Consider the following 12353-nt stretch of genomic DNA (forward strand, 5'->3'; position numbering starts at 1 on the left):
CAAAGTTGGCTGTTAAATGTTCCAACTGCCACCTAACAGGTGGGGTTTTTTTCCACGTTTTCGATGGCCTTGGCCTTGGCCTTAGACAAATCTTGACCAAATTTTACACATATACATTCCACATGCGTACAAACAAGCTGTGCACGTTTCAAGTTGGTATCTTGAAAAAATATTGAGGTACGGAAATAATACAATCACAAAATGTAAATGAAATGAGTCGGTCCTAATTTGTCTTAGTTCGCCTGCAAACGAGTGGGGGTGTGGGGGGGGGGAATTGTGTGATGCATTTTGTTGCATCTGATTAAGTGCTATCGACGTGCAGCAAAGAGTTTTTGCAGAAACATCAATTTGGTGCATGCCTGACGCTACAATGGTTTGTCGGGTGCTCGAAAGCAATTGGCAGGTCAATGAGTGATTTGCTCTGTAAATCATTGGTTCACAAGGTAATTTGTGTGTGTAATGGGAGAGTTATAAGCTGTTTTCCTTCGGTGGTGGTATTGATTGGGGCGGTGGTGCTAGAATTGTCTATTTGATCAGAAATCGCTCTTTAATTACCATTGCCATTGAGTGAAAACAAATAGTTGAGCTTTGGGATTGCAAATCTTGAAATGCCTTAAATTGTAAAATACCTACATTGTGATTTTCTTCGATTTAATCTAATCTGATGATCTTTTTAGACTCCGATAAACACGTAATGCTCTGGCAATGGTTTTTGGTTTTGCTTCATTGTGTGTGTGTGTGTGTGTGTGTGTGTGTGTGTGTGTGTGTGTGTGTGTGTGTGTGTGTGTGTGTGTGTGTGTGTGTGTGTGTGTGTAGATCTATTTATTTATGCGATTCTTGTGTTCTTTGTAACTTTTCTAACTCCTGGGCCAATTTCTCTGATATTTGCTCTTCCCCAATATTGACACACATGGAAGGTCCTTGCAGTAATTATTATTTTTTAATTGATGTAAAACCATGGTGCTTTTGGTGATGAAGCGTTGTACGTTGGCTGCCACCGTCAATGTGGAGAGGCACACAGTTATTACACTTGTTAATTATTAACTTGTTAACACTTGTTAACACAGTTATTACACAGTTATTACACAAGTAATTGTTAATTACACTCACTTCTTAATTTTTGCTTCAGCTATAAACAACAACCTTCTTGATGTTTTAGGCCTAAGTCACATTTGCTCTACGGCGAGGATATGGCGGCCGTACGCCCTCTGAATTGACAGAAACGTGCGGTGGCCGCAGTGTTTCTGTGGTGGCCTCAAGGTGGCCCTACGCCGTTTGGCTATATTTTACAGGCCTTAAGGTCGCCGTGGAATTATAGCGCGGAGTTATAACCTTTTTCATTTCTACGTTCGCCGGAGCAATTCGACAAGCCGAAACAAAAGAACTGGTAAAAAAAAAAAGAAAAAAAGAACCCACTCGTTACCGTCCGTCTGGCCGCACGTTTGCCTTAGGGCCCCCCTGCAGTCGCCTTGCGGGAACATTGCATCTGCCTTGAAAATTACATGGCCGCCGCAGGAACGCCCTCAGGTCACCGTGCGACATCAAATCAAAGACCGTGCGGCACCCCCACGTTTTCGGTCTCCACAATTTATAAATACCCCGTGTGGCTCCCCGAAAAATAAAAACCTATGTGACTGCTACATTGTGTGACCATGGAAATACTGCGGCCGCCGTATAATTGAGAGTGGCCGAAGATTTTGTAGACCCCACGGCCGCCGTGGCAAATGTGACTTAGGCCTTCGTCATCTAAATAACTTCATCTGAAACGGGTGACCAAGATTGGTTGCCCATCAGGCATCTTGCATCCCATGGTGTCCTTTGCGAAGAGTCAGCGAGCTATCGCCGGCACCATGTCCAAATTCCAAATTCCTGGCCTAACCTACAGGTTGCATTGCATCAGCGGCACAGCTGCACCCTCAGCCAATGATGCTACCCAGCAGCCTTGTGCTGCATACAAACAAAGAAGAAGCAATCTTGCATAAAGTAATACACTGTCCCTTTTGGTCTCGTAGATATCAGACAGTATGAGTGGGGAGGGTCTGGTGGAGATAGGAAAAAGAGTAAATGGATAATTATGGGACAAGAGAGAGTTGGGGGTATGAGCTTGAGGTGGGAGTGGGGGGGAGAAAATGCAATGGAAGTTGGCTTCATCAGGGTATAATTCATCTGTTGTTATTGCATTTTTAAAATTCCCTCTTTCTTTCTGAAATTTTCCGAAGTTTCCGGAGTCCTTTCTGGTTCTCTGCCTTTGCTTTTAAGTTCGAAGCTTGTTTGCTGTTCCCTTCGGAATCAATATCTCATGTTGCTTCGATCCCAGAGTCAAACTCTATAAACTGTGTTGCTTTATTCATTGTGCCCAATGTCCTTTGTAACTCATGCTTTTCAAGCATATTGTTTAAACTTTGATCTCAGGCTCACAGGGGGAGATTGTGCCATGCATAACTTTAATGTCGGACAACTAAATTAAGAGCAAACAAAGAAAGCCAGAGCAAAAGGCTTTATTCTGAGGATGACTAATCACTTGAAATTACTTGCGATTCTTCACTTTGAAACTCAATTTGTGAAAAAAACGTGAAAAACAAATTGCTGACTCTAATACAACTTGCAAAGCAATGTATCATTGCACCTGCTAACACGTGCGACAACTCGGAGATATTTGGTGTAAAATGGGAATGCTTATGTATGTGATTGGGGTGTTGCATCATGCAGAACGCACATGCCTATGTGAGTGCCGGCTTTCGATGGAGACTTTGTCGTCATGATGGGTCCAGCGTTATCGTGCAAGCTGCCACATTGGTGTTTTCTGGAGTCAGCTCCAAGCTTGTACATGCCTACAAGACGGAGAAATTCTTGATTGGGAAGGACCTCGGCCTTCCGACCACACTTAAAGGTAAACTTGTGTACCTGTGTGCTGCAACTTGTGCTTATCCATAAACACAATAAATAAAGTATGTTCATTGTTTGTCAATAACTTTTGTTATTATTTTGCAAATCCCAGGAGGGGATGGTCACACGGAACCTGAAGTCCATTTGATTGTTTCTGCTATCGTGTGCCTTTTCTCGAACTCCTAAGGACATTTTATAGCATTTATACATGAGGAAGAAGCCGAGTGGTTTACCCTTCTCCATGGTCAGATCACCAATATTAGCTCATCTGTAACTCAAATTCCAGATAAGGTATTGTCATCGTGCACCATCTGTCCATCCATCCATCCGTCCGTCTCCTATTTCAACTTCTCCGGCCAAAGTCTTGGACCGATCCGGCTGAAATCCCCCAACTGGTAACGGGTCACGTGACTCAAAGCTCATTCTGGTCACCTGACTTTCAGTCGGTCAAAATGGCAGACTCAGTAAATTCCTTCAAAAATCTTCTTCTCCAGACCCACCAGTCGGAATGCTACCAAATTTGGGTTCCGACATTGCGTCAGGGTAGGGGTTTTAAATTGCAGAGGTGATGCCGATCACGTGACTGGAAGTGTCAAAATGGCCCACTTGGTCAATTTTTCGGAAAGGTCACGTAAATTCCATCAAACATCATCTTCTCCAAACCCACCAGTCGGAATGCTTCCAAATTTGGGTTCCAACATTGCGCCAGGGTAGGGGTTTTCAATTGCAGAGGTAATGCCGATCACGTGACTGGAAGTGTCAAAATGGCCGACTTGGTCAATTTGACTTCCGTCATTTTTAATCACCGCTGTGTTTCTTTATTTACCATTGAGTTTCAGTTTGTCCCTCCAGTCCATAACATCTTTTTTACCTTCAACAAATCTTTATGATGAGAATATGCAGAACACAAATGCATTTTGAGATGCTTTCTAGTTTATTCTTATCATAGACTTTGCTAATATCACTGTGCCGTTCTATTTTGGTCGAACAGAGGATGTCTGTCTCGGTGAGGGTGAGAAGTGCCAAGAGTGCAACAGGGAGCATGCCTTGTAGCACACGCACACATTTAGAGTCCTTCAAACGCCTGACGGGTTTGAGCAGGGATTGGCATGCTGGCAGTAACAGTCTGCCATGGAACAGCCTGCCACTGCTTCCTGGTACAGCACATTCTGGAGAAACGGTGCATGCATAGGTGTCCAGGTCAGTCAAGCAGGTCCTCATCCAGATTGGTTCTTGCGTGGGAGACTCCCAAGTCCCAGGTCCCGAAGGAATGCTCCCACATGGGAGAAGAGAGTCAAGATGGCCTCGAACCACATGGGGGCAATTGCATTGAGTATACAAAGAACAACCTTCCTATGACATTCTCCGTGGCTCTTTTATAATCGACAATGTCGAACCTTCATGAAACAGTACTTTTGTCTCCCACTCGCTCTTACTGTAGCTCAAAATCCTTTGTTCCTCCTATCGGTGGTAGGGACGTACGGAGAGGCTGCTCTGAGCCTGCTGGCTCCCCTCTTTCCCAACTGTTCCTCAAACATCTTTCATATTCTGCTGCTACAATATATTTTCCTCTGCTGCCCAAATCTCCCGTTCTCTGCTCCACAAATATCTCCAATCCTGCTCTGTTGCTGAAATCTCTCTTGCTTATTTGGATGCATTCTTCAGCATTCTTCTATGACCTCCCATTTTTATTTTTTTGTATGCACTGTCGAGGCTCTTATGAGAGCTAACACACAGACCGTACAACAAGGGGAGCAGGAGACAAGAGGGGTGGGAGAGGGAAGGAAAAAAACAGTGGGGAACAGAGACATGAGATCTGTGGAAGGGAGAGGGATGGGGTGGGGTACACAGGGACTTTCAGGTCCTTATAAAACAGGGACTTTCAAGAAGGAAAGCAGGGAATTTGAAGGACGTGGGTTTGGGGTGGATGAACAGGGGAAGAAAAGATCAATGCTTTGGATGGGGGAGGATGAGAGATGGTGGTGAACAACTGTTTTGAAGACCTGGAGGGAAGAGTAGGATTGAAGAGAGTGTGGGAGTTTGTTCCAAAGGTCGGAATGAAAGAGTGAAGGTGAGCAGTGAGTCTTGATTTTGGTAGTTTTACCAGAATGGGGTTGCTGGTGGCCCTTGAGCTCCCTGTGGAAATATGGGGGGGGGGGGGCGAGGAGACGGGAGAAGACAGACAGACCACCGACCTGCCTGCGGTGAGAGACCCAAAGACTCAGCCTCATTATGGGAGATACCAATGACCTAAATGCCTTGGTTTCCACAGTGTGAAGCACAGAAAGGTGAGAGGCGGTAGCACCAGCTCAGAGGGGAGAGCAGTACTCCATCTGGCTGTGGACGAAAGCTTTGTAAGTGGTCAAGAGCTCAGGTGTGCCAAGGAAAGACTTTGTGCAAAGGGCGATGCCCAGTCAGCAACTGGTTTTTGAGGCTTGCTTTGAGATGTGGCTTTTTGGAGGAATGATCATGGCAGATAGTGAGACCTAAAAGCTTGAATGGAAGGACTTACTCAGGAGGATTGTTGAGAAAGTAGATGGGGGGGGGGCGGGGGTGGGGTGGAGGTGGGGTTTCCAGACATTCCTTTCAAGGGACAAAGTGAAAGAGAGATTTGTCAGGATTGAAAGCCATGTTTCAAATGTTGGACCAGTTTGTGATTTTATTCAGATCTGCAAAGAGTGAAGAGGCTGCTGCTCCCTGATCTGAGGGATGGCAGATGGTACGGCAGAAGGTGGAGTCATCAGCAAAGAAATAAAGAGGATTTTCCAGAGAGTTGGAGAGATCATTGATGAAAACCAGAAAAAGAACATGTCCCAGAACGCCACCTTGAGGAACTCCAGCCTGGACAGGAAGAGGGGATGAAAGAACTCCATTTAGGGCCACACGGTGACTGTGACAGGAGAGGAAGTCAGTGAGCCATGAGTGGAGATGGACTTGGATACCATAGGAAGAGAGTTTGGTGAGCAGGGCAGGGTGCTAGACAATATCAAAAGCAAGTGATATGTCTAGGAAAATGGCTCTCATTTCATGTCTGGCGCTGAGGATCTCCATCCTCTGATTTAATATCTTACATTGAGGATTTGCCTTGAATTTGACCAAGCATCACTTCCAATCACAAGAAGGATGCCGAAACGGGTCCTCTCAATGCAGGCATACAAGGCGGATCTGCTTGCTGAGGCCGCTGCCTGAGGCATACAAGGCAACTTTCATACCTGACTTTTTGATTTCCTCCACTTGTACAGTCAATGTGTTGATATCAATAGGACACTCCTCTCTCTCCGAGTGGAAGCTGAAATGCCTCAAGGCAGTGTCTTTGGCCCAGTTTTATTTCTCATCTCCTTAAATGCTCTGGAAAAATCCTCTTCCTTTTTGCAGGGGACTCCACATTATTTTGTACCATATGCCATCACACTGGGAGACAGACAGCAGCTATGTCAATATCTGAGCTGACCACATCACAAAGGTGGCCACCATAGTCACCTGCAGACTGGGCATCCTCCTTTATTCCAAATCATTCCTTGAAAAATCTGAACTACTCACAGCATATAGCAACTTTGTCCAAAGCTCAGCATCGTCCATCTCTCCTATGGGTTTGCACCCCAACCTCCCATATATATATATATATATATATATATATATATATATATATATATATATATATATATATATATATATATATATATATATATATATATATCTATCTATCTTTCTCTCCCTCTATCTCTTGGAATCCATGGAATCTGAAGCTCAATATTATTGGCATCTCCTGCAATGCCGCCCAAGCATAAGGCCCGTTACTTTTACATTGCAGACAGACCAGTAACATCTTTTCTCACGTTTCCTTCAATCTACCTCCCTCTGTCTGCTCAGCCCACCCACACTCCCTCCAAACTTAAAGTTGTCAGTGTTATTCCAGTAAATCCCCTGCTAACCTCCCCAAATCTAGCCTGATCGTCCACCTCGACTCTTTTGTTTCTCCATCGTCCTGTTTGGGGAACCGCCTTCTTGAGACTTTATTCCCACCCTTCCCTCCAGGACTTCAAGCACACGGTGCACCACCATCTCATGTTGTCCCCCAATCTTTTTCTTCCCCCATTAACCCCACATAACGTATCACAATCCTATTTTTGCAGGTTACTATATTTTCTCCCCTCCTCTCCATCTCCCTCGTTTTTTTTATTTATTCCCTTGCTCATTGAATCTGTTGCTTCACTGTCCCCAATGACTTTCTTCCCCTTTCACCCTCGAGTACTTCGTCTCCATGACCCTGAATCTGGTATAGAAAACCAAATAAACCGAGGGGCATCTGCATAAACAAATTGCAGGAGCTTTTGTCAATTTGTAAAGCAATATTGGAGCAAAATCTGCTATCTTGTCTGCACAACTTCAAAATCGCCAGCATAAAATATGTGGTGGAAGACACTGTAATCCACTGATAAAATCACAAATTCTCATGAACACCCTTGATATACACACATATATATATATATATATATATATATATATATATATATATATATATATATATATATATATATATATATATCACATATTCAATGTCTCGACCAATACTGTCATTTGATATTTTGACTGCAACCAAGTCATTAAGGTATGAATAAGCGATTGATGACATTTGCCATGGTTCACCAAGACGATGAATCGCCTGCCTGGTCATATTAATGTCAAAGTTTGAAGACTGGAGAGGTTCCTGTTTGTATTTTTTTTGGAAGTCACAACAAAATGCAAATGTGACTGTTATCTACAGTCTGCTTACTTATATAAACCTAATTCTCCATCGTGTCAGGATCTTGTTTCCTGATTAGTTCGAAGCGGTCGAAGTCTCGCTTGCCATGAAATCAAGCACACGTGGAAACTACACATGTATAACAGTGATGAGCTCTGCCTTTTTTCCTTGCTTTAGCCATCCATCTGTCACCAAGAGGGAAGAATGCATTGAGACTACCAGGAAATTGTGCGTTGCCATGTTTTTCATGCAAGACTCCATTGTAAAAATCAAAACGGAATACTTGCCAACATGCATGATGAATTTGGTTTGCTTGTATACCGTACAGGTGGATGTATTGCAGGCAAAAGCTTAGCGTAGTTGAACATTCGTCTTCATAAATCTTATCCTCCATCCCCCCCCCGCCCCACCCCCAACCACAAGTCGCTCCCACCACCAACCCCTCCCCACACGAAGGTCACTACGAGAAAGTTGTGCTTCTGTCTTGTAGTACTTTTATTCTTTTCAAGATGATAGACTTCCTCACCAAAATCCTTTCCCCGCACACCTCCAAAGGTTAGAACAAGACTTCAAAAATGTTCTGCTTATTCCAACTTTAAAGCCAATCCATGATTGACACCACACGTCTGAGTCTCGGTTCCAAGACAAAAATCTCCAGTTGGTCGTACTTCCGTAGTGTTTGCCATTTTGCAATCTCTACACATTGCCAATGCACAACAAGTCCCTTAACTACAATCAATTGTTCCTCGTACATCATTGGTTGTCTTTCTTCTCTTACTCTGCTCCCTGCCGTTCCTTACTTCTCTTGTATTCCTTTTGTTCATCACCTCCGTCCATTCTTCTTCGCCTTCTTCACTCGACACCTCTCTCCACATCACCAGGAGCACTTGCTGAGCTCATGGTTGAACTGGAACCAGAGGAGGACCCTGTGCTTGCCAGCCCAGCATATCGAAAAATTCTCGCCATGGCCCTTTTCTACAAGGTTTGACTACTCTGGTTATTATTCTTATTTATTTCTTGGAAAAGAATATTAATAAATCCACAGGTATATTTTCAGTGAATTTCATTGTGGTCTCATGACCCCCAACCGTGTAATGGCTGGAGTTGTGGAAGAGCATACCTGTGTGATTGCAAGGCAAAACCATTTTTTAATGAGGATAGTAAAATACAATCACTTTGCAATTAAGCAGCCTCTCAAGTTTGCTCCAATTGTTCCCTAATACTTCAGTGAAATGATGGTTTTAAATTGCCTGTAGCTCAAACTAATTTTCAGATTAATGTAGCTCTCAAAAGTGTGCTAGACCACATTAACCGTGGTTCACATGTTAAGTATTTCCATGATTTACTGTATGTCAGCATTGTAAATTTGTGACTTTTTTCCCACAATGCATCTGCAATCCCCATCACAAAGATGGCATATAATTCAGATAGTCTGTTTTCTTCAGCTCTTTTAGTTAACTCCGTGCTACGAGTAGCATAAAATTGTTACGGATCGTCTTCAAATACGATGCAACGTGAATCATCCGTGTGCATCGCACTCTGCTATCGCATTATAAATCTTATGAATAACACTCAAATTCAAGCTAGTGCATCCAATAACCTTTCCCCTGATGAAATCACTTTGCTCTATGTGCTTACTTGTGTGTTTAAGTGATTGATATTCACCACTGCATGGCCGCTTTGTTATGGTTATGGCTGCCCTTTGTTGCTGGAGATGGCATGTGCACATTCACCTTTTGAACACCTTGGTGTGTAAATCTGTTTATAGTTTGTGAGGTGCTGTACCCGCACAGCAACCACACACCGAAATTGCAAGCATTGTAACCAGGCAACAAGGAATATCCGGGAAGACTGGACCACTTGCTGTCTGCAGTTTTTGCGTGAATTTGGAATTTGGCCATATGAGAAGCACCCGCTCCCTACGGGAGCCGTCAAGGGGGTCATGTTATTATATTTATGCCTATTTTACTCCACGGGGTCCCAGGATTACACACCCCAAAAATGGTTGCGATCGGTTCAGCCGTTTTTGCGGTACCTGAGAACAGACAGACGGTGAATTGTAGTAAGATAGTGCCAGCAATACCTCGCCTACTCTTTTGCAAAAGACACCGTGGGATTTTATTTTATTTTACCTTCACCAGATAATGCTTGCAGACGCGTCCACAGCTCAACGGCCACCCGAGGGACGTTGCTCTATTTTGTGCAACTCCGTGCCTGCGAAGCACCAGTCAGACAGTTTATAGTCATACCTGGAATTGAAGCTACTTACGAGCCAGCTCAACAGTTAGCATGCTCCCTCTTCACCATATTCACGGATGGTGAACAGGTAGTTGTAATGACGTGGAATATCTCCCGGTTCCTCATCGTATCTGGAAATATCTCATGAGGAAGTCAAAACCTCTGCCAACTCTCACCCTATCATTAGCAAGAATCTCAATACAGTAATGCGTGTCCATGTGGAATGAAGTAGTTTTCTTTTTAATTATTCACAATTTCGGTGAATTTCGTATTCATTTTTATGCCACGAATATAGATTAACATTCATGAAGGAATGTAGCCCTCGCTCTTCATTCTACGTCACATTAAGAAATTGCATGCTCAGCATGTCTTTCATTAAGTACACTTTGCTTACTTGTTCAGCCAACCAAGAGCTCCCGGACCGAGCAGCTCTTTACACACCCATTTAATACTATTTCGCTCACTGATTTATTGATTTATTTCCTGCAATTGGTGTTTACATTTCCTCTCTTGGGCCTCTATTGAGTTGTACTTGGGGAAAGTCACGAGTTCATATCCTCGAAGGAATCAAAGGACAACTTGCGTGTGAAGTGTCGATTGTCTTGACTTGATTATTGGTAGTTAACATGAGTAGTGTTAAAATTATAGCCAATTAATGCATCAGCTCGGGGGGTCCTCGTGTGCAAAAAATGTACCCTAAGTCACCCACTGGAATTTTGAAGTTGACCACATCCCTTAACAGAAAAACTTGGTTACCATTTCCATAACCCGGCGATAAGTGCAAAAATGGTGTCTCTTTTGGGGGTTCCGCCGGAAATTGTCAGGCCAATTATTAGTGGTAGTGGAAATGAAAACGACTGTTACTTTGTAGTCTTACACCTGAGAAACACAAACTACCCCTCAAAGTGTCGGTCTCGAGACCCTCTTTCATATGATATGCAAATTAGGTTCATTGGTTCAATAATCAGGTCACTAGAGGTCAAAAGGTCACGAAAATTTGGGTCAAGTGAAAATCTGACCTATCTCTGAAATATGCCATATTCATATTTTACCCTCTCTGAGGGTCTATTCCATCACCATAGGTGCCAAGGAACACAATCATATGAATAAAGTGGAATTTGTTGCAATAAAATGAAAACAGCACAGAATGGAAAGCGGTCGACTTTCAATCTGATCATTTATTCCTGATGATTTCTGATCACAAACTACCTATTATTCCTGATGCACTTTTCTGAGCTCTGTTGATAGTCTGTTCCAACGCGAGGTCTGCTCCAACCGCTTTGAAATGTCCCATTGTTTGTTTTACGGCAAATCTGCCCTCCATAAACTCTGAATGCACTTCTGGTGCTATCTCAGGCAGCATCCTCATGTCCTCAAGGTAGAGGGAGCACAATCTCAAGTAGTTCGTGGAATCAATAGCAGCAAACGAGGGTAGCAGATCTTGAATGGCTTGTACTTGAAGGTTCTAGTTTCCCTCGCGATCACTCCGAATTAGGTTCTCAAGATGAGACACCAGGTGTAGAAAGGTATTCCAATACCTGAATGTCTCACTTTCCTCACAACACTTTGAAATGAATCGTTCAAATTCGTCTACTAGTTCAGAGCCGATGTGGTCCTGGCATGCGTGAAGGAGGGCCACACTCTCGGGAGATTTCGCTGCCACTTCTTCTGTCAAATGCAGGAGGGTATCGAGCAGATCCTTGTATTTTGTAGCTCGGTCATCTTCGTTGAAGAAGGCTTTCCACTGTAACCTTGCAAATGCCTCTTTCAGCAGCTGCAGTCCTTTCAGGGACCTCACACACTTTTTTTTCCACCTATGACCGATTCTACAACATTTACTCCAAAAATGCAACTCTCTATCAGTATGTTTTCTGCTCCACTGCTCTTTATGTACTTGCCAATGCAACCCAAAGCAACTTTAGCCATGTGGAAGGAACCAAGGCACAGCAAGATATTCCCAAACTCATTTGGATGGACCAGCTGTATCTCGCACGCAACACGGTACACTCCTTCATCACAGGTCACAGGAAGCTTTGGCTGGCCAAGGAATTCAAGAACACTTTGAAAATTCTTCATAGCTGTGTACACAGAAACAGTCGGTCACTGGGTACGGAAGGACAGGTAGAAATCCGACATGCTTGAGGGGTATGTCCTCAACACGCAGGGCTGAGTTTGCAGCACTCCATATAGGCATTGTTTGATTCTGAGGTCATGTGTTCAGGTGTCTGGTCAGTTTCGCATAGGCCCATTCTGCTTAACAGCCATGCTATTTCCTTTGTGCCAACATTTTTCAGGAGATCCTGGTTGACTCGATGAGAAGGGGAAACCATGTAATCTTCAGGGAGATTCTTGGCAGGCTTGGAGAATTCTCTAAATGTCTGGCACTTTAGTTCAGCAGTGAATGTCCGTGACCCATGCTGAACATCTGTTTCAGACCATTTTGGCTTGCGGGTATGAGATCCTCCCTCATCTTGAAACAAGAGAG

The 12353-nt window shown here is 43.7% G+C and overlaps 1 protein-coding gene across 2 annotated transcripts in view; it reads left to right on the forward strand.

The window, feature by feature from the left end:
• The window catches only part of LOC147027842 (uncharacterized), a 219053-nt gene that overhangs the window by 62506 nt on the left and 144194 nt on the right, over nt 1–12353 (forward strand). For both annotated transcript variants that reach the window (XM_085877510.1, XM_085877511.1), the window contains 2 exons: nt 2710–2890; nt 8512–8612. In XM_085877510.1, coding sequence (XP_085733636.1) covers nt 2710–2890; nt 8512–8612 — 282 coding nt within the window. The remainder of the gene's footprint in view (nt 1–2709; nt 2891–8511; nt 8613–12353) is intronic.

Source organism: Eptatretus burgeri, chromosome 4 (assembly GCF_056783735.1).
Source record: "Eptatretus burgeri isolate ZD-2024b chromosome 4, Ebu_testis_v1, whole genome shotgun sequence".
Lineage (NCBI taxonomy): Eukaryota > Metazoa > Chordata > Myxini > Myxiniformes > Myxinidae > Eptatretus > Eptatretus burgeri.